Raw genomic sequence first — 20,261 nt, 5'->3', positions numbered from 1 at the left:
TTACAACCAAAATCAGTTCATGCTTAGGAACTGAAACTATAATTAGATGTACTTACTGATCAACAATGTTTTCTGCCATCATAATCTAAATACTTGAGTGAAGAGTAACAAGTGGCTATGCTGCCATGTTAAAGAACAAAGGAATTTTCATTCTTGACTAACCTTTTTATCAACTTCAAGATCAGTGGTGGGTTTCTTGGAGCAGGCATGGTCTCCCTGCTCTTCAGAACCTGCATCAGAACACTCAGAGCTTCCACCATCTTCTGAATCAGAACAATGCTTTTCTTTAACCTGATTTTCTAGGAGTGCAGGGACCTTGAAAATATTACAGAACCATGTTATTCTAAACCAATCAGTTATCTATTGTTATCAGATTTGTTAATGCCAGAATTCAGATTTTAACCTTGCAGATAGTCTTTGAAAACAAAAGCCTGTACTACAAACATCAAAACAACAGAATCAAAGTGAGGGAGGAAGCCTGGAAGTACCATTCCAGTCAGGCTCAAGAACATACCCCCACAAACAAACCGGGGCTTTAACGGATGACCCAGAGAAACAACATAACTGTTTCACTTCAGAAAAGGAGTACTGGGTTATAACTGTTAGCGAAGGTTTGTTTACACCAGCATGACCACAAACACGTGAGCTATGTGTTGCACTATGATATTATGTCAGTAGGCAACAGGAACTTTCCAGCTTTCTTATAATCTTACTAGAGGCCCAGTGCACGAAATTCATGTGGGGGGGGGGGTCCCTCAGCCTGGCCTGTAGCTTCTCCAATCCAGAACCCCTCGGGGGATGTCTGGCTGCCTCTCGCAATCCGGGACCGCTGGCTCCTAACCACTCGCTTGCTTGCTTGCTTGCTTGCCTGCCTGCCTGCCCGCCCCTAACCACCTCTGCCTGCCTCCCTGATTGCCACTAACTGCTCCCCTACTGGCCTAATTGCCCCTAACTGCTCCCCTGCTGGACTGATTGCCCCTAATCACCTCTGCCTTGCCCCGCACTCAGGACCCAGGATTCCCTCCTCTGGCCGGCCACAGGCACCCAGAACCTGGGCCAGCCACAGCTACAGGGGACCATGGGCGGGCCGCTTCGCCTGGGCCGCAGCCGCAGGCGCTGGCACCCAGGACCGCGGGGCAGGCGGTTTGTCCCTCTGCCAGGCCACAGCCTGGCTGGTCCCCATTCCTCTCTCGTGAGCTCATTTGTGCCTGGATGGTCCCCATTCCTCTCTCCCCAGTGTTGAGTGTCTGAGCCACTATGGCATGAGGATATGACAACCATTTGCATATTAGCTATTTATTATATAGGACGGGGCCACAATCATATATGCAGTAATGACTGAGAAATACAGAGAGAAGTAAAAAATACTTATTTGAATAACTTCATAGCTGTTTTCCTATGAATCAAATTTGAAGGACAATTATTATTAATCTGATCAAGAGGGAATATGACATTTAAACAAAAGAAATTTTCTTTTTTCCCCCCTGAAGTTTAGCTTTTAAAGCAGCAGGAAGCACTTTCTTAAAAGAGATTTTCTTTTTATAAGGAAAAAAGAAACATTTAAAAGTCAATTCCTCCCATAAAAGACAAAGTGAATTTTCAGAGCAAACTGTGATCTTTCATGCTTAAGCCTTTAATTAAGACATTAAATGAAATAAGAACTACCTTTACAATTGCTTAAAGTAGAATTAATCCCTGTCTTTCTAAAATGTAAAACAATATTGAAAAAAAAAAAACTGCAGGAATCCAACACTATCAGACTGCTAAAGTCCTGAGATTGTTCTTCATACATACTTTTAATAAACTAGTTGTAAAAAGATCAACAAGCACTTGATTATCATTAATCACTTCACAAAGGAAGACCAGGATACAAAAAGGATCAATGCCTCAGCTATAACAACAAGACAAGTCAGAGGCAGAATGAAAAATAAACCATAAATTTCACTATTTCAGTCATATAGTTAAAAAGAATGAACACAAAAAGGGCATTCTGAAAATGCTCGTAGACTTTGAAAGTATATATACGAATAACTATATCACTGTTAATTTAATTCTAATAATACTTTACATTAAATGTTATACCCTTTAACAGAATTTTCACATAAATAAATAGCAACACATATTCTTTTTACCTTCTGAACGCCTGACAAATCTTTCTTCAGTCCTGTGACGGTTTGGTATAGAATCTTGTAACCACAAAGAAAATAAAAATTAACATAAAACCAAACAATGAAATAACACACTCCAATATTAAAAAGCAACACTGTAGGCTAAATGATATATTGTGGGATTATAAAAAGGTGCCTAAAATTTATCTCATAGTAAAGAGAAAGTGTATAGCATGGGTGTTATTCTTGTCTACCAAGCATACAGGCATCAGCAAATTCCAGCCCACAGCCCAAATCCAACAAATAGACTGATGGCTTCTACTAATGAACATTCAAAATCAATTTGATGATGGCACACTCTAACTCTGAATCTCAATGAAATGAAATGTATTCTCCTCCCCAATATAACTCCATTTTTCTTTCATTAGTAGACCTTGGATCATGGAAAGCTGTATTCAATTATTAAAGTGCTTTTTATTTCATCAATAAAAATTTGGAGGAAAATTTTTCTCTCTTTTTATATAATGACCTACATAGTAGCCTCAATTTTGCTTCTTTGCCTGCAAAGCGTAAAATATTTACTATCTGGCCCTTTAATAAAAAACATTTCTAGACCCTGAAATATATACAGAATGTTAATGGATCCAGTATAATACCATTTATATCCTAGACTTTTATACAAATCTTCCTTCTGCAATTACAGTCTGTTGGACTCATTCAACTGTATCATTTTCTTTCTTAAACACCAATGTATTTCCTTTACAGCCAATGTGCCCAAAGGACATGTTAATGCAATTAGCCATCTCACTAGATCAGAAGCCAACATTCGAGATTGCAGGTTGGGGAAGGTAGCTTTCTTTGTAAACCTGTTTGCTACATATAAACCCAGCTACTTACATTGTCTTGTTGGGCATTCATGGCCATGTCCTCTTCCTTCAATTTCATCATTATATCCAAATCCCTCTCATAATTTTTTACTTCATTCAAGGTTCTAGGAATATATGCTCGCTTAAACACCTAACAAACACAGAAGGGAAATAAAATCGAAACTGCCATTCACATACTTCTCACATTTGCTCAGCATCCTTATTCCCATCAAGTCATAAAAAAAATCCATCCCCATCATCTAAAACACCAGTTCTCAGCCAGGCTGCCTGCACAGGCGGGTATAGCACGTGCTGTGTGCTATGCCAAAAGTAATTTGTTACCGATGATAAAAGACTGAATATGATTTAAGATTACCCTTAGAATAATACTTCTCTCTCCTTGTTTGCATTCCACAAAGTTTTTCTGAGTTGGAGAGAAAGGAATGTAATTGCCTGGCTGTGCCTTATGTTCGGACACGGGAACATTATCCACTCTGTGCTACAGTGAAAAAAGGTTTAGAACTGCTGATAAACATAGAGTACCTTGTAGTCATCCAGCACCCTAACAGCTGTGAGAATTAAAACATAAAATAAAATAAAGCCTACTATGGATCATCTTCACAAAAAACATATTGATCCCCAAGATTAAAATAATTTTCTTTTTTAACAAACATAAATATTTAAATTCTAATTATTACTGGAATCAACATTTAAATTATTTATAAATCCACATTTGTGCCCTAGCCCATTTGGCTCAGTGGATAGAGCACCAGCCTGTGGACTGAAGGGTCCCGGGTTTAATTCCAGTTAAGGGCACATGCCAGGGTTGCAGTCTTGATCCCCAGTAGGGGGCGTGCAGGAGGCAGCTGATCAATGATTCTCTCTCATCATTGATGTTTCTCTCCCTCTTCCTTCCTCTCTGAAATAAAAATATATTTAAAAAATAAGTAAATAAAATAAAAGTCCACATTTGCAAACTAAACCGGCTTTTCCTTCTTGTATCAGATACTTCAATAGGTTCTTTAAAATGTTTTCCACCTAGGACATTGGGCTAATGGGCTGCTGAGTGGAATTATGTAATGAACTGCTTATTTATTAAAATCAAGGTCATGCCTTAACAATATTTTTTAAAAGACCTCAAAGCACAAGTGTTTCCTAAGGCTATGAACAGATAAGTCTTACCTCTTCGTCGACATGATCTTGGTTGGACCTTTCCTCCTTGGTCCTTTGGGATGCTATTTCCATGGCCTTGGAAAGAAAAATTATTACTTTCCTTCACATTCAACCTACAGAAGATACATCCATTTCCCAATTTTAGTATGAATCTGTTTTAATCTTTCTCAGTAGCACCTCTTCACATTTCTAAAAAAAAAAGGACCTGGTGTCCTCTAGTGATCAATTTAGCTCTCCATGTTACACCTCACCAAAACGGTTGCCATCAACCCAAAAGTAACAGAATAAATCAAACTTGTCTAACCTCAGGGAGTCCCTAGCCCCTTCCTCAAAAGTAATATTACTTTCACTAATTTTTAAACAATTAGGAAAAATACCTACTAAAGGAAAACAGAGAACCAAAGAATGAAAGAACCATTCCTTAGCTCTTGAGCAGCCAATGAAGGGAGTCCATGTGAAAGCAGAATGTCCTCTAATTTGAGATATGGCTCCAATGCCACTGCAGCATAAACCACCAAAGAAAGCAATCTGAATAATGATTGACACTAAAAATGTGACAAAGATTCTACAGGATTCTTTTGGCTTGTGAAACTGTAAAACTGAAAATTTGTTCTCTATCTATTTAGAATATACAGAAAAAAGGAAAGAATAGCAGTTCTAGGTGGCTTTTGTTTTAAGGTCAGACACTGAAATCAGTGCTATAGGATTTAGGAATAAAAATGATGTGATACTTATTCATTCAATTAATATATGTGGTTACTTACTATTACCAGGTACAGATTAGGTACTGGCAATACAGAAATAAAACCCCTGCCTGGCCAGTGTGGCTCAGTGGTTGAGCATTGACCCATGAATAAAGCGGTCACAGTTTAATTCCCAGTCACAGCACATGCCCAGATTGTGGGCTCAATCCCCAGTAGGGGGCATACAGAAGTCAGCCAATGGAAGATTCTCTCTCATCAGTGATGTTTCTCTATCTGTCCCTCTCCCTTCCTCTCTCTGAAATCAATAAAAACATATTAAAAAAAAAAAAAGACTAAAACCCCTGTCCTTTAGGAGTCTATAGTCTAAGTAGAGAGTGACAAAATAAATTTTTAAAAAAACTTTATATATGAACTGATACAATGTGACTACTTCAATTATAGTTACACTAGAGGCCCAGTGCATGAATTTGTGCATCTTGAAAGGAACTGTGGGCCGCGAGGCTGCAGTGGGCACCAGAGCGGATCTTGGCCCATCCTCCGTGCCCCTGCTCGGCCCCTCCCACCATGGCCCCGTCTGCCAGCAGCCCCACTCCTGCCGCCGCTACCACGCGCCAGCTACGGGTGTGAGCAGGGCTGGTGCCAGCAGTGGGTGCAAGCGGGGCAGTCGCCGGAAGTGGGTGCGACAGGCGACTGCCAGCCCAGATCGTCCCTCAGGAGCAGGGGCAAGTGGAGAAGCCCTGAGGGGTGATCAGGGCCGGCAGCCGCCGCTCACACCCGCTGATGGAGCCAAGCGATCGGGGCGGCTCTAAGCACCAGCAATGGGTGCAAGCAGGGCCGGCGCCAAGTGTGAGCGTCAGGTGTGATCATGGCATGTGGGAGTAAAGAATTTTCAGTAAACACCAGAGGCTCGCCATGATGACAGCAACCGGCGCCCTCCCCGTTCACCTGTTCCACCATCCCGCTGCAGCTGACGCCTGCCATGTTCTGCACGCTGCTGCATGCTGCCGACACCCGCTATGTTCCACGCACGCCCCCTGGGGGTCAGTGCGTGTCACTGCAACTGGTTGTTTGGCCATTCGGTCTATTTGCATATTAGGGCTTTATGCATATCCTGTCTAATAATAGACAAACATGGTAATTGACCATACCTTCACTACGCCTCCCATTGGCTAATCAGCGAGATATGCAAATTAACCCAAACAAGATGGCGGCCGGCAGCCATGCAGCTGAAGCAAGCAGGAGGCTTGCTTGCTCCAGTGATGGAGGAAGCCAAGGTTCACCGCCTGCTGCTCTGAGCTCCGAAAGCAACAAAGTTTCAATTATAGAAGCTAAACAAACCCCAGATACCTGCTTTCAGCAGGCTGTAGCCACAGAGCAGGAGCGAACAGGAGCCCAGCACTCAGCTCCAGTGATGGCAACAAAGTTTCAATTATATAAGGTAAATAAATCACAGAATAAAAAAAGAAAGAAAAAAAGGAGGCTGGGAGCTTCAGTCACCAGCCAGCCTGAAAACAGCCCTCAGTCCCTCACCCAGACTGGCCAGGCACCCCAGTGGGGACCCCTACCTTAAAAGGGGTGTGGTCAGCCTGAAAACAGCCATCAGCCCCTCATCCAGGCTGGCCAGGCACCCCAGTGGGGACCCCCACCCTGAAGGGTGTATGACCAGCTGCAAACAGCCATCAGCCCCTCACCCAGGCTGGCCAGGCAGCCCAGCGGGACTCCCACCCTGATCCGGGACACTCTTCAGGGCAAACCAGCAGGCCCCCACCCATGCACCATGCCTCTATCCTATATAGTAAAAGGGTAATATGCAAACTGACCCTAACAGCAGAAAGACTGGTCACTATGACACACACTGACCACGAGGGGGCAGATTCTCAATGCAGGAGCTGCCCTCTGGTGGTCAGTGCGTTCCCAGATGGGGGAGCTCTGCTCAGCCACAAGCCAGGCTGATGGCTGCCAGTACAGCAGTGGCGGTGGAGCCTCTCCTGCCTCCTCAGCAGCACTAAGGATGTCCGACTGCAGCTTAGGTCTGCTCCCCACTGGCAAGTAGACATCCCCCAAGGGCTGCCGGGCTGCCAGAGGGATGTCTGACTGCCAGCTTAGGCCCAATCCCCTGGGAAACAGGCCTAAGCCAGCAGGTGGTCATCTCCTGAGGGGGTCCCAGACTGCCAGAGGGCACAGGCCGGGCTGAGGGACCCCCACCCCCAAGTGCACAAATTTTTGTGCACCAGGCCTCTAGTAGATAATATGAAAATACAGTTGGCCCTCCATATCTGTGTATCTGTATTCTCTCGATCCAACCACTGTTGGATTGAAAATATTTGAGCCCTGGCTAGTACAACTCAGTTGAATGTCGTCCAGTGCACAAAAAGGTTGCAGGTTTGATCCCCAGTCAGGGCACATACAGTATATTTTTATTTCTTTTTTTCTCTATAAAGTTGTTCCCTTGTAAAGCTGTTGTTAATGTTTTTCTTCTGACAAAAGAAAATATAAAGAACTCTTTTAACTAAAAAATAATCTGATTAAAAAAACATACAAAAGATTTTACTAGACATGTCTCCTAAGAAGATATACAAATGGCAAACAAGTACATAAAAAGATGCTGAACATCATTAGAGAAATTCACATCAAAACTTTGTGACACCACCACACACTCAGCAGGATAGCTACTCAATAACAAGTGTTTGTGAGTATGTGAAAAAATCAGAACCCTTGCACAATGGCATATTGTTGATGTAACTGTAAAATGGTGCAATCACTGAGAAAAACAGTATGACTGTTACTCAAAAAATTACACGCAGAATTACCATATAATCCAGTAATTCCACTTTTGGGTATACATGTAAATGAATTGAAAACAGGGTCTTGAAGAGATATTTGTACACCCATGTTCACAGCAGCAGTATTCACAATAGCCAAAAGGTGGAAGCAACCCAGGTGTTAATAGGTGGATGAATGGATAAACAAAATGTGCTACTTACATAAATGGAATTATTACTCAATCTTCAAAGGGAAAAGAATTCTGACACATCCTACACCACAAATGAACTTTGAGGACATTATGCTAAGTGAAATAAATCAGCCAGAAAAAGCAAATAGTGTATGATTCCATTTATATGAGTAGTCAACATCATAGACAGACAGTAGAATGAGCTGGGAAGAGAAATGGGGAGTTAATGTTTAATGAATACTGAGTTTTGCTTCAAAAGACAAAAAAATTCTGTGGATGGATGGTGGACAGTAGTTGCACAACAATGTGAATGTACTTAATGCCACTGAACTGTACACTTAAAAATGGTTAAAATGGTCAATTTTATGCTTTGTATATTTTACCACAATTTAAAAATTTTTGTCATTCAGAAAGGCCTATGAGAAACAAAGGAAAGGAATTAATGACCAAAGGCTAACAACAGGTTTCTTACTAAATTTCCATAACTTTGACAATCGATGTAATCCTGCCTAATGATTAAAGTCAAGAAACCTCGCTTTACCACTGGCTTTTTACTATCCTTCTGACTCTCCATTTGTGAAATCAGAAGAAAAAGGTCTCAGGAAACTGTCAAGTGAACAAAAATTATGCGGAGCAATTTAAGTCCTCAGAAGTGCCATAATGCAAATTACTACTGCTATTTTCTATTTTTTTCTCCCTTACCCCATCTCACCTTTGAGAGATAAGCATCCATGTTCTCCTGTGTAATTGATGGGTCTGTGACAAATTCAAAGAGCTCCCGCACAGTCATCACAGCAACATTGTGTTTCAAAAAGAAATCTGTCAGAAGAAAAATGTTAACCACAGCTTTACAAGGGAACAACTTTATAGAGAAACAAAGAAATAAAAACACACCATCTGCCAGCTAATGGCGTAAGTATCACTGCATCAAACCATTCAGTGCCAAAATTTTATATCAACACTATAACAGAGTATAGAACCAACACACACAAACAAGCTGGGAGAAAACTACAATTTCCACTCACCATTAACATTGGCACAATCTTTTCTCAAGAACTCCAAGGCATGTGGGTGGTCATGCTCCACAGACTGAGAAACGTCAATGATGTACACACCCCCACCACTGTACCTGCGAGCCACACAAGCAGGGATGTGAGAAACACCAGTGATGTGCACACTTCCACTATGGTGACATGAGGGCTCAATTCAATGACTAAGGTCACCAAAGGCAGGAAACAAATCCTATACTGTGACCATGTGGAAGCCACCTTTAAAACATTAGAATTTAGTATGACATTTTGGAATTGGAATTTTATTTTTTTAAAGGACATGAAACTACTTATGGGAGGCTCCTAAGGAACAAAACATACTCACAGCATGTTAAATTCACTGAGATCTGCATGGACCAGTCTGGCATCCTGATACATTATTCTCATGTACTGAATGACCTGCAGGTACAACTCACGAGCCTTGGATTCCGATAACTGGATGTTTTTCAAGAGGGGTGCTGGCCTTTAATAAGAATAAAATAAACAATGAAGATAAACTGATGGGACCAAGTTTTCGTGCTTTATACTAAATTTATTATAGGCACTTCTCTTCAACAACTCATCACTGAACAACCTGGCTCACTACAGGTGTTCCTTTCCAGAAACTTGTCAATAAACAGGTACTGTATAAAATAGTCAAAAATGTATTATAAATTAATGCACTAATACAATGGAAAAGAGTCATAAAAAATATTCCAAGATTAAATTAATTCAAAGCAATTAAAAATATAATTCTGAACATGTAATTATTAGGCCATCCACATACTCACATGTCATCTTTACCAATGAAACCCATGACAAGAACATGACTTCGTAGCAGGATAGGTTCTGGGCATGGGATCCCTGCTGTGTTCAGCCTGTGATATTAAAACAGATAAAAGGACAAATGAAAAGGCTAAATACAGCATCTGAAACAATTACAACAACTATAGTACACAAGATTAATATTGCTGTTAGGAAACAGCACCAGGGTCTTCCAATTATATTACTGTATTTCAGAAACTATAAGACACTAATGATTTTAAGTAGCACCATCATGCACCATCAAGAATGACAAAACACTGGCAATTCAACAACAACATCCCATAGCCTCTAAAACCCAATCCAATTTCAAAGATGTTACACTGTGAAAAAAATGTGAGCCTTAGAGTTGATGAAATATAACAGGTATGTCTGCGATGATTTTTCAAGCTGCTTAGCCTGAGCAATGATCAGTAAAAACAGTTGGACTCATACCTAATAGCTAACTGAGCACACCCAAATTTCAGAAGGGTTTTCAAAACAATCATTAATACCTGCTTAATACTAAAATAGCCAGCATATGTCACTTATGTACAGCAGATAAGAAGGTATCAACTCAGAGACTATATAAATGTGTCCAAAATTGGGCTGAAATAAGGAAACTAATAAAGAGTTTTGGGCCTAACAAAACTGTCTAAAACTCTAATATCTATTTAAAAATGACCCATCATTCTCACAATCTAATTAAGTCACTTGCCTGCTTAAGATCCTATAACAGCTCTTTATCATCCTCAGTATCAATTCTAAAAGTTTTCACATGGTTTCTAAGGCTCTTTACATGACCCAGAAAAGATACAGTGGCTCTTACTTGTCTAACTTCCCTCAGTAGATCTAATGGACCTGAACAGCTCCACCGTGTCTCTAGATTTAGACAGAACCACTGGGATCTGCGGGTGGGAAAGAACCAAAGCCAATGTGCAGGGACAGCACAGACACCCCCATTCACCTGATCAAGTTCCTCATTTCTTTTTCTGCCCAAGTTTTCACCATCTTTCTGGGGTTTCCTTTACAATAGCCATGACGAAATCTTGAACAAGAAAACAATTTGTTATTTAAATCATCCTGTTCTAGTTTTTTATTTTTTAGAATATTAAAATTAAGCTAACTGAAGAAAAAATTCTGAGCTCACCTGAATTCCCCGCTTACATACTTATCTCGATCTTTGAACACCAAAATAGAAGTTTTATAAATTTTGATTGCTCTGCTCTCTCCATTTGTTGTGCTGGCATGGTATACATTAGCCTATTTTAAGTCAAAACCAAAGAAAATTAAGTTTGTGTTAAATAACTACAAACAGTATTTTACTTTTTCAATCTATTTGATTCTATGTTCAAAAGTTAAAAAAAGTCAAATGAACTGAAATAATAGGCATAAGGAACACCATCTTTGAATATATGAATTAAATCATAAACCATCATACCAAAAGACACAATAAATATATCTCCAATTACATATATAGTAAAATCCAACTTAAATACATGTAAGAAGCGATTTGAAACATTTTTATATCTCAAGCATGTGGAAAATACATGAAGACATTCTCACATCACATGATTTATAAATTGATTTTTACTAAGAACTGCTTCCTATCTATGAGTTGCTAATTTAAAAACACATTTGTCTTTCTGCATATCCATATACAAAGAAAAAAATGAGAAAGACATTAGCTGACTAGAAATTAGACCATAGCCCCTTGCCCCTATTAGTGCTACTTGATTAGGACTCAGGCCTGCAGTAACTTGACCATCTAACTGTACTGCTGAACACAGCTAGTTGGAATCATAATACGTTAGAATAATGGCACGAAAAGGCAAAATTATGTGCATAATTTCCTACCGTTTGATAAATATTAATAAAGCCATTTTTAGAAACACAGATTAAACTATCTTAACTTGTATATAGAAACTGACTTTCTTTTTAAAGGAACATTTTATTTACAAAATGCCTTAATTTCATTTCTTATCTGAAATAAGAAAACTAACATGAAAACATTCAGGCATCCAAAGAAAAGCTCACTTCTTTTCCTGTGCTAATGCAGCCATTTATCTCTGATATGATTCCTCTAGTCAACATCTTGAATAATATCATTCGTGTTCTGGGATCCAACACCTAAACAGAAATGCCAAAAATAGAAGTTCAGAAAGGTGGTACCAATTATTTCTCATTCAAGAATTTGACAATTAATAAACTGAAGAACCTAACTGTACCATGGTTGGCTAACTGAGAGTTGCTATTATGGTACTTTCATTCATTCTAATTTTTAGTAAAGAGAATGGGAGGTGGAGGCCACAGGAACCATGGAGACAATAAACCAAAGAGACAATAAACTTGTTCATTTGGTCATAGAAATCAAAGGCTACCAAGTCCAAGCGAAGCAGAAACTGACTCCAGACCATTTGCTAATAGAAACACAAAGCAAACTACATAAGAAACTTTACATTTTCTAGTTTTACCACATTAAAATATGTCCAAGATAACAGGTAAAATTAGTTTTATACACTTTTTTTAATCCAATACATCTAAAACACTATCATTTCAACATGTAATCAATATTTTAAAACTTAGTGAGAGATTTAACATTCTGTAACCCTAAGTCTTAGAAATCTGGTGTGTATTTCCGTTTATGGCATGTCTCACTCAAACCTGCAACATTCCAAGTGCTCAGTGGCCACTCTATTTGAACCAGGGGTCAGCATCCTACAGCTAATGAGTGAAATTCAGGTGGCAGCCTGTTTCTCTACAGCCTGCAAACTAAGAATGGTTTTTATATTTTAAAATACTTGTTAAAAAAAAGAATTGTGAGCTACGTCTAAAGTATTTATTCTTTAGTACTTAAAAGAGTTTGCAGCCCCTTGCTATAGATGAGTAAGTCAGGGGAAGGGTCTCCTTCCAAGCCAGAGCAGTCAATTTTGAGGAAAGAAGACCTCAAAGCCTGGCCAGGGTGGCTCAGTGGTTGATCGTCAACCTATGAACCAGGAGGTCACGGTTCGATTCCCAGTCAGGACATATGCTGGGGTTGTGGGCTCAATCCCCAGTGGGTACCATGCAGAAGGCAGCCGATCAATGATTCTCTCTTACCATTGATGCTTCTATCTCTCTCCCTCTCCCTTCTTCTCTAAAATCAATAAAAATATTTTTAAAAAGAAGATTCCAAAGTCTTCTTTAACAAACAGGAGGCAATGAACTAAAGCCTGCTCCTGTCTAGTTCTGAAACTGAAGCAGCTACATATTTACATGCAATTTCAAGGGAGACCGCAAGAGCTCCTCATGGCTCAGACAGACCTACTAGCTGCATAAAGTGAGACAGTGTCAAATGGCCAAATCAAACTATATTCTAGGGCAGGGGAGGGGATCATCAAAGGCCCACGAAATCATTTGGTCCGGCCCTGCCAAGGCATTAGGGGTGAGTTGTTTATATGTTTGGCCAAATGGAGCAGGCTAATTTTTAAGCTGATAATTTTGTGTGGCCTGTGAATGATGTAAAAAATATCCAAATGGCCCTTGGCAGGTAAAAGGTTCCCCTCCCCTGCTCTAGAGTCTATCTTTCAATGAGGTGGCTGCGGTCATACAAGAAACCTAAGGTTAATAGAAACAAAATAATCTTAAAAGATTGCAGAACTAAAACCCAAACTACATCCATAGCAATGGGAAGAGAATAAAAGGAAAGTGAGTGAACATTCCTTCTCTACTGTACAGGTAAATAGTGGGGGTGTACGCTGGTTGAACACAGGAATCCAGATAGAGATCTGTAGCCAAGTTACGGGGTAGAAAGGAGCAGCATATCGAAATGGCTTAACAAAATAGGTAAAGAGAAATATAAGAGAATAAACTTACAGATACATGTTTTATAAAGACAGCTTGAGACTCAAGATACATACTCTCATTCAAAATTAATTTCAAAAGAGAAAAAGAAAGGATTTTCTGCCTGAGTTATTTTAGGCTCTTTGAAAATTAAAGTTGCCTCATCTGTCTGTGCGGGTCCACACTTTGTCTTCAATCACAAAAAGAAATCACACAAAATAACTAAATTAGAGAATAATGGAGACACAGATCTCAGACCTGCTCCTGACTAAATGTAAAATTCTTCAATTGCATATAGTAAATGGTTCTGGAGCTCAGGTAGGGTGTTACTCCTTTGGGGATTGAGGTAAATAGTAGAAGGGGTGCTGTGTCTTAAACCAAGGATCTGTAGGTCAAAAGGGCTACTACTCCAAAGTGTATTTGTACATATGGGTGTGGGCAGGGAGAGAGTGGTAGGCTGCAGTAGCAATGTTCTGACCTTTTTTATGACTTGGTTCACATAAAAAATCTGGGTCAATACTAACATCCAATCACAACCCTCTACATGTGGGAAAAATAGGGGCCAACTTTCTCCCATTATTGAATAAAAAGAAGCAAACAAGCATTAACTTCTAAACCAAGTAAGGGATTTCTAATTGGAAAATTTAAGGCATTACCATCTCTCTCTCACACGCATTACCATCCATCCTATCTTGTGGCAGATACCTGTTCTATCTTCTGAGAAAGTTGACAAAATTCCTGCAGACCTTCTTTAAGATAAGAGAAAAGATTTTTGGTCTTACAATCAATTCTGCTTCCCCCTAGCAGATGAAAGCATTACATGGTGGCTTCACAGGGCCACAGAGGGGGGCATGACTCAAATTTGTCTATTAATAGTGCAATAAAGCAAAATGTAGAGCTCTAAACTCAAAACTATAAAAAGGAGTAATTTTATACAGGAATAATTTTAGACATTAGCATTAGCATTTTAATATTAGCATTAAATAAGAAGGATAAAAGCAAACTATAATTCAAAGAGAAGAAAAATGCTATTTTAAAATAAAAACTTGTAACACATTTAAATTGTACCTGTTCTACAGTTGCTCTGTCTGCCTTATCTTTGATGCGATACCTAACCAAAAACAAAAAGTATAGGTGACATTCAAAATTTAGTCACAGAAGCCAAATAAAAAGTTTCTACATGTACATCATTCCATGAAATTCCTAAATAGGTAGTTTCTTTAATAACAGATTTCAAGATCTCGTAATTTCATCACTCAGTAAAACGTATTTCATTTCTCCTTAATAAGCAATTCCGTTCCCTAGGGTAAAAGGAGCATATTTGCAGAAAACAAATTTATAGCCATAATTTAGAAGCATTAAATAAAAAAGATAGGTGGGGTAAAGTGAACTATGCTGTAAAAAGGAAAAGATGAAGTCTATACTGTCCTTCAAATATTTAATACAGAATTAAAGTCAACATATAAGGCTTTCTCTTTAGAGTCCTTTTCTTCAGACACAAGACACCATTTCAAGACAGTTACTGAGTTCCATATTAAAATACTTCAGTTCACACACTAAGTGACTCAATTAGCACACAAATCTAAATTAATAAAATTTCAAACACAAAGATTCAGACACTTGAATAAAATAACAAATGACTATGTTGTTTCTCAAAAAGTTAGGATCACTTGGGCCTAGCAATAAACCATAAGAAAATTGGTTTTTAAGTTCAGTTCTAACACTGCTAGTTGTATGATCTTAGTGTCTGTTTTAATATATTGTTAATGTCTTAGAGTTAACAGCATATAGAAATTAGCCAGATCTTAAACAACTGGTTTTGAGAACAGAAGTGTAAATGTAATCTGTTTTCGGTTATACCATTAAAAAAAAAAAATGTCATGAAAGGGAATAATTTTGAAATAAATTCTAAAAAGGGAGCATTTTTATGCTAAAATTTTAACAGTTTAAACATTTAAACAGAAATTTCAAACACTGTTATCCTAAGACCACATTTGTGAACAAAGGTATTTAAGCTAAAAAAAAAAAAAGTTTAAATATACAAAATATACACCCCAAAACAAAAATACCATCCTCTGTAAAATAATTATGATCACAAGACCACTTAATTTGTCTAGAATTAGTCCCTATCAGCCATGTTTTATAGTTAAAATATTACTTACATATCTGCTTCCTTTTGTCTAGACTTTTCAGTGACTTTATTTATGACAGAATCAGTAACATTTAGCTTATCTGAAAAAAGAAAAAAATCCACAATGTGAACAACATGTAAGACAGAAAGACATTAATAGTCTTTTTGAATGGGATTCTTCTCCCCTCTTCCTTCTCTATTTTCTAAATATTTTCTTATACATAGAATATATTTAAGTAATGAAAAGGTTTTAACGTTTTTAAAGATAAGCACTAGGTTGTGTTTCCTTGATAACAAGTGTCACTCTCATCACTACAGCTATAAATTTTGAGCACAGAAATCCAGATACAGAAACCCCTCAAAAATACTATATCCGCATATGCTGAATTTCAGACAATATCTTTCACAACTAATATAAATAATGTAACTGCCTGGATTACAAGTTTAATCCTAAAAACTTCAGTCTCATTTCAAATTTCAGGTCCATGAAAGACAATGATAGGAATATGAGACAGTGTGCTAGATTTATAACAAGTTGATGTCTACAAGAGAAAGACAACTTTGTATTTTTCTCAAAACATTCTGATTCCTTACATTCAACAGCTCACTAAATGATTAATGCCTACATAAAATGTCTCTGGTAAATACAATGTAATTATATTCAACATTCTAGTATTTTCAACATCCTACAAAAATCTAATACAAAACACACAATAACTTGAATATATTTGTAACTTTGTATTTGTACAACAGGGTAGAAAAAGAACTAAAAAAAGTATAAGCTAAAATAAAGTCTTTCACTTCAAGCAATATTTTTAAATTACTAAGTTCTTATTTTCTCTAAGCATTATTCAGTCAGTAACACCAAGTATACTCATTTTTTTTCTTTCTTTTTCTAAATTCTCACACAAGGGTATGTTTTTAATTGATTTGGAGGAAGAAGAGGAAGGAAGGGCGGGAGAAGAAGAAGAAAAGAGAGAAAAAACATCAGCTGCTTGCCTCCCACAGGTGCCCCAACTTGGGATCAAACCCACAATCTAGATATGTGCCCTGACCAGAAATTAAACCTGCAACCTTTTGGTGTGTGAGACAATGCGCCAACCAACTGAACCACACCGGCCAGGGCACAAATATTTCTTGATCCAATAAATCTTTATAATACTTCATGTATTTTTTAAGAATTTCCTCATAGCCCAATGAAGAAATGTATTTTACAAACTCACCTAGATTAATTTTATTCTCATATTTCCGTAAGACTTTGTCTGCTGGAGTAGACATTTTGGTTGAATTATAGTTGGAAGGCTGCCGATTTGCCTAGAAGAAATGAGTTCCAGAATTTTAGGCACCAGTTATGAATACAAATCTAACGTTCATCACCACGTTTTCCCCTTGGTTCATTGTTAACTATTAAAGCATCAATACTTACAGGAGTACCGTAAGGTAAGAATCAATCAAATTTGCTCAAAATTATTAAAAAGGCATTTGAAGTAGATGGTTAGAGTTACTGGCTGAAACAGAGTCTGCGGGAAATTCAACATGGTGGCTGGCAGGGCAGCAGTGAGGGAGAGACTGAGTAAGCAAAGCAGAGGGGAGTGCAGACGTGTGTGTGTGTGTGTGTGTGTGTGTGTGTGTGTGTGTGTGTGTGTGTGTGTGTGTGTAAGAGACAGATCCCGTAGGAGTCTCAGGGGCCATGGATCAGGTTCTTCTGGACAAAGAGCCCCCTGCTACCACCACAGGCACTCCCTGGGCAGACGCGGCTCTGGCATGGAAACCACACCATCTTGAAGGGGGGAGCAGCAGCAGCCAGGAGCACAGCCTCACCACTACCCACACTAGCCTTGGACACCACCCCAGATCCGTGCAGTAAGCCTCATACCAATGGGACCTCGCAAGGGATCCCCACCACGGGCTCCAGGACCCCACAGTGAGTTGCAGAGTCGGCCACAGGTTCTGGGACCCCGCAGGGAGTAGCATGCAAGCGGGACCTAGTAAACAACCCTACCGCGGCTCCAGGACCACATAGTGAGTCCCCAGCAGGGAATCCCCTGCAAGCAGGCTCCAGGACCACACAGGGAGTCAAACGCCAGAGGGGGACTGTGCGCACACACCCCCGCCAATCCCCAGCACCTGCAGCTGACACCTGGGGGACCAGATCCATGGGGCAAGGGAGTACAACTCAGAACAGAGACAATCAAGGCGTGAGACTCAAGGCAGACCCAGCCTCTGGGATAAGGAGTCCCTGACCACTGGACTACTAGAGGGTTCAACCTCTTGGACCTCACTTAGGATACCCAGGGCCGGAAAGGGACAGTGACTCACATTCACCTGCACTAGAGCAGCTTCCAGGAGACCCAGGATAGAGACACCAAGAGACCAGATTCAACAACATCAGAGCAAAATCCAATGGGCCCCAACCTCACTGGCAGCAAGTTGGAGGGGAGATACTTCCCACAAACAGGACATCAACAATCAAGTCCAAATTAAAACAGGAGAACCCAAATAACGCACACAAGGGGCACTCTTAGAGCATCCAGCTCAGGTGAACAAAGAGACCGCAGTACTGGACCCCTCAAGATACTTTAGTAGGCCAGCCCACAAAGACTGGGAGGCACAACAGTTCTATCAAATCCATAGAAGCAAATACAAAAGACAGCTACAATGAGGACACAAAGAAGCAACCCCCAAACGAGAGAAAAAGACTATCCAGAAAAAGAACTACATGAAATAGCAAGCAACCTATCAGACATAGAGTTCAAAGCAATGGTAATAAAGATGCTTAAGGAACTTAGTGCAAATTACAACAGCATGAAAAAGGAAATAGAGGCCATGAACAAGAACCAAACAGATAGAAGAATGATGTATCTGACATCAAGAACACACTGGAAGGTATTAAAAGTAGATTGGATGAAGCAGATGATTGAATCAGCAATTTGGAAGAAAAAGTAGAAATAAATACACAATTAGAGCAGCAAATGGAAAAAAAAGAATGAAAACGAAGGGAGATAGATTAAGGGAACCCTGGGACACCATGAAATGTAACAGCATATGCATTATAGGACTACCAGAAGGGGAAGAGGGACAGCAAGGAAAAGAGAACCTGTTTAAAGAAATAATGACAGAAAACTTCACCAACCTGGTGAAGGAAAATGTTGCACAAGTTCAAAAGGCACAGAGTCCCAATCAAGAGGAGCCCAAAGAGAACCACACCTAGATACATCGTAATTAAAATAGAAAATGTTAAAGTCAAAAACAGAATCTTAAATGCAGCAAGAGACATAAAATTACCTACAGAGGTTCCCATTAAAATGTCAACTGACTTCTCAATAGAAACACTCAGGACAGAGGGAGTGGCATGAAGTACTCAAAGTAATGAAAAGCAAGAGTCTAAATCCAAGACTACTGTATCCAGCAAGGATATAATTTAAAATTAAAAGTGAAATAAAAAGCTTTCCAAACAAAAAAACATTAAAGGAGTACATACCACCAATGCAAGACACGTTAAAGGGACTGCTTTAAGAAGAAGAAGAAGCCCTAACCAGTTTGGCTCAGTGGATAGAGCGCTGGCTGTGGACTGAAGGGTCCCAGGTTCGATTCCAGTCAAGGGCATGTACCTTGGTTGCGGGCACATCCCCAGTAGGAGGTGTGCAGGAGGCAGCTGATTGATGTTTCTCTCTCATCGATGTTTCTAACTATCTCTCTCCCTTCCACTCTGTAAAAAAAATCAATAAAATATATTTTTAAAAAAAAGAAGAAGAAAAGGAGAGAGAATCATAGACACAAAGAACATTAAAATGGCAATAAATAAATACATATGTGTGTGTGTGTGTGTGTGTGTGTATGGCTAATATGCTAAATGTATGACCATCCAGGTAATGAAGTCACATAGCAACGCCCAGCTTCCTCTCCCTAGCAACTAGCCTCCTTGCAGTTTCTTCAGCCCAGAAACACAACTTGCTTTATAGCCAGGTAGAAACATTTCACACTGTAACCAAATGTCAGTGAAGTGTTTTCACATGCCTCATCTCATTTCATCCTCACTGAAGTCCTGGAGTAGGTAGATAGGAGATTCGGTGGAATCCTATTTTCTTTCCATTAGCTGGAAAACAGATATTTAGAAAGCTTAGAAACTTGACCTGACTGAAAAGAAGAAAGAAATGGTGGACCTTGAAAATAACTTTAGGTTTTCTCACTGCGCAGAATATAGTCAAACACTGCTGCAGTTAAAATATTTTACCCTTTGTTCACCTTGCATGCTCTACAATAATAATCTGCTTTGTGTTGATATTTACTGCTGTGTTGCTGACAATTGCCTGAAAGAGAAGATGGAGTGCTTCACTGGGCTGGAAAAAGTTTAGCTAAATCAGAAAGCAGGTATAATTAAGCAAGTTTATTCTATATCTATAAAAGGCTAAGTTGACTCATGCATGAGCAATAGATATAAAGTTCTCGCTGGCACCAATCGCATGCATATGTTTCTATCTGTCATTGTTGATCATGAATTGGTTAACACTTCTATTATACAGAAAAGACGAATAGCGATATTAAAATATTTCTTCTAATTTATTTCCTTTCAATGTGCATAAATTCGTGCACCAGGCCACTAGTCAATAATAATCTTAAAAGTTAATGGATAAAATGCTGTAGTCAAAAGACATAGGGTAACTGAATGGATAAG

At 39.2% G+C, this 20,261-nt stretch overlaps 1 protein-coding gene across 3 annotated transcripts in view; it reads right to left on the bottom strand.

Annotated features, from left to right (window-relative positions):
- RIOK1 (RIO kinase 1) overlaps positions 1-20,261 on the bottom strand; it is a 38,334-nt gene that overhangs the window by 4,432 nt on the left and 13,641 nt on the right. For all 3 annotated transcript variants that reach the window (XM_059688554.1, XM_059688555.1, XM_059688556.1), the window contains 14 exons: positions 16,810-16,900; positions 15,618-15,687; positions 14,524-14,566; positions 11,671-11,763; positions 10,784-10,896; positions 10,601-10,681; positions 9,624-9,710; positions 9,179-9,316; positions 8,830-8,933; positions 8,517-8,623; positions 4,157-4,222; positions 3,006-3,125; positions 2,133-2,186; positions 163-315 (listed from right to left, as the gene is read on the bottom strand). In XM_059688554.1, the coding sequence (XP_059544537.1) occupies positions 163-315; positions 2,133-2,186; positions 3,006-3,125; positions 4,157-4,222; positions 8,517-8,623; positions 8,830-8,933; positions 9,179-9,316; positions 9,624-9,710; positions 10,601-10,681; positions 10,784-10,896; positions 11,671-11,763; positions 14,524-14,566; positions 15,618-15,687; positions 16,810-16,900 (1,320 nt within the window). The remainder of the gene's footprint in view (positions 1-162; positions 316-2,132; positions 2,187-3,005; positions 3,126-4,156; positions 4,223-8,516; positions 8,624-8,829; positions 8,934-9,178; positions 9,317-9,623; positions 9,711-10,600; positions 10,682-10,783; positions 10,897-11,670; positions 11,764-14,523; positions 14,567-15,617; positions 15,688-16,809; positions 16,901-20,261) is intronic.

Source organism: Myotis daubentonii, chromosome 3 (assembly GCF_963259705.1).
Source record: "Myotis daubentonii chromosome 3, mMyoDau2.1, whole genome shotgun sequence".
Taxonomy (NCBI): Eukaryota; Metazoa; Chordata; class Mammalia; order Chiroptera; family Vespertilionidae; genus Myotis; species Myotis daubentonii.
The sequence above is the reverse complement of the archived record's forward strand: the minus strand, read 5'-3'. Positions and strand labels throughout refer to the sequence as shown.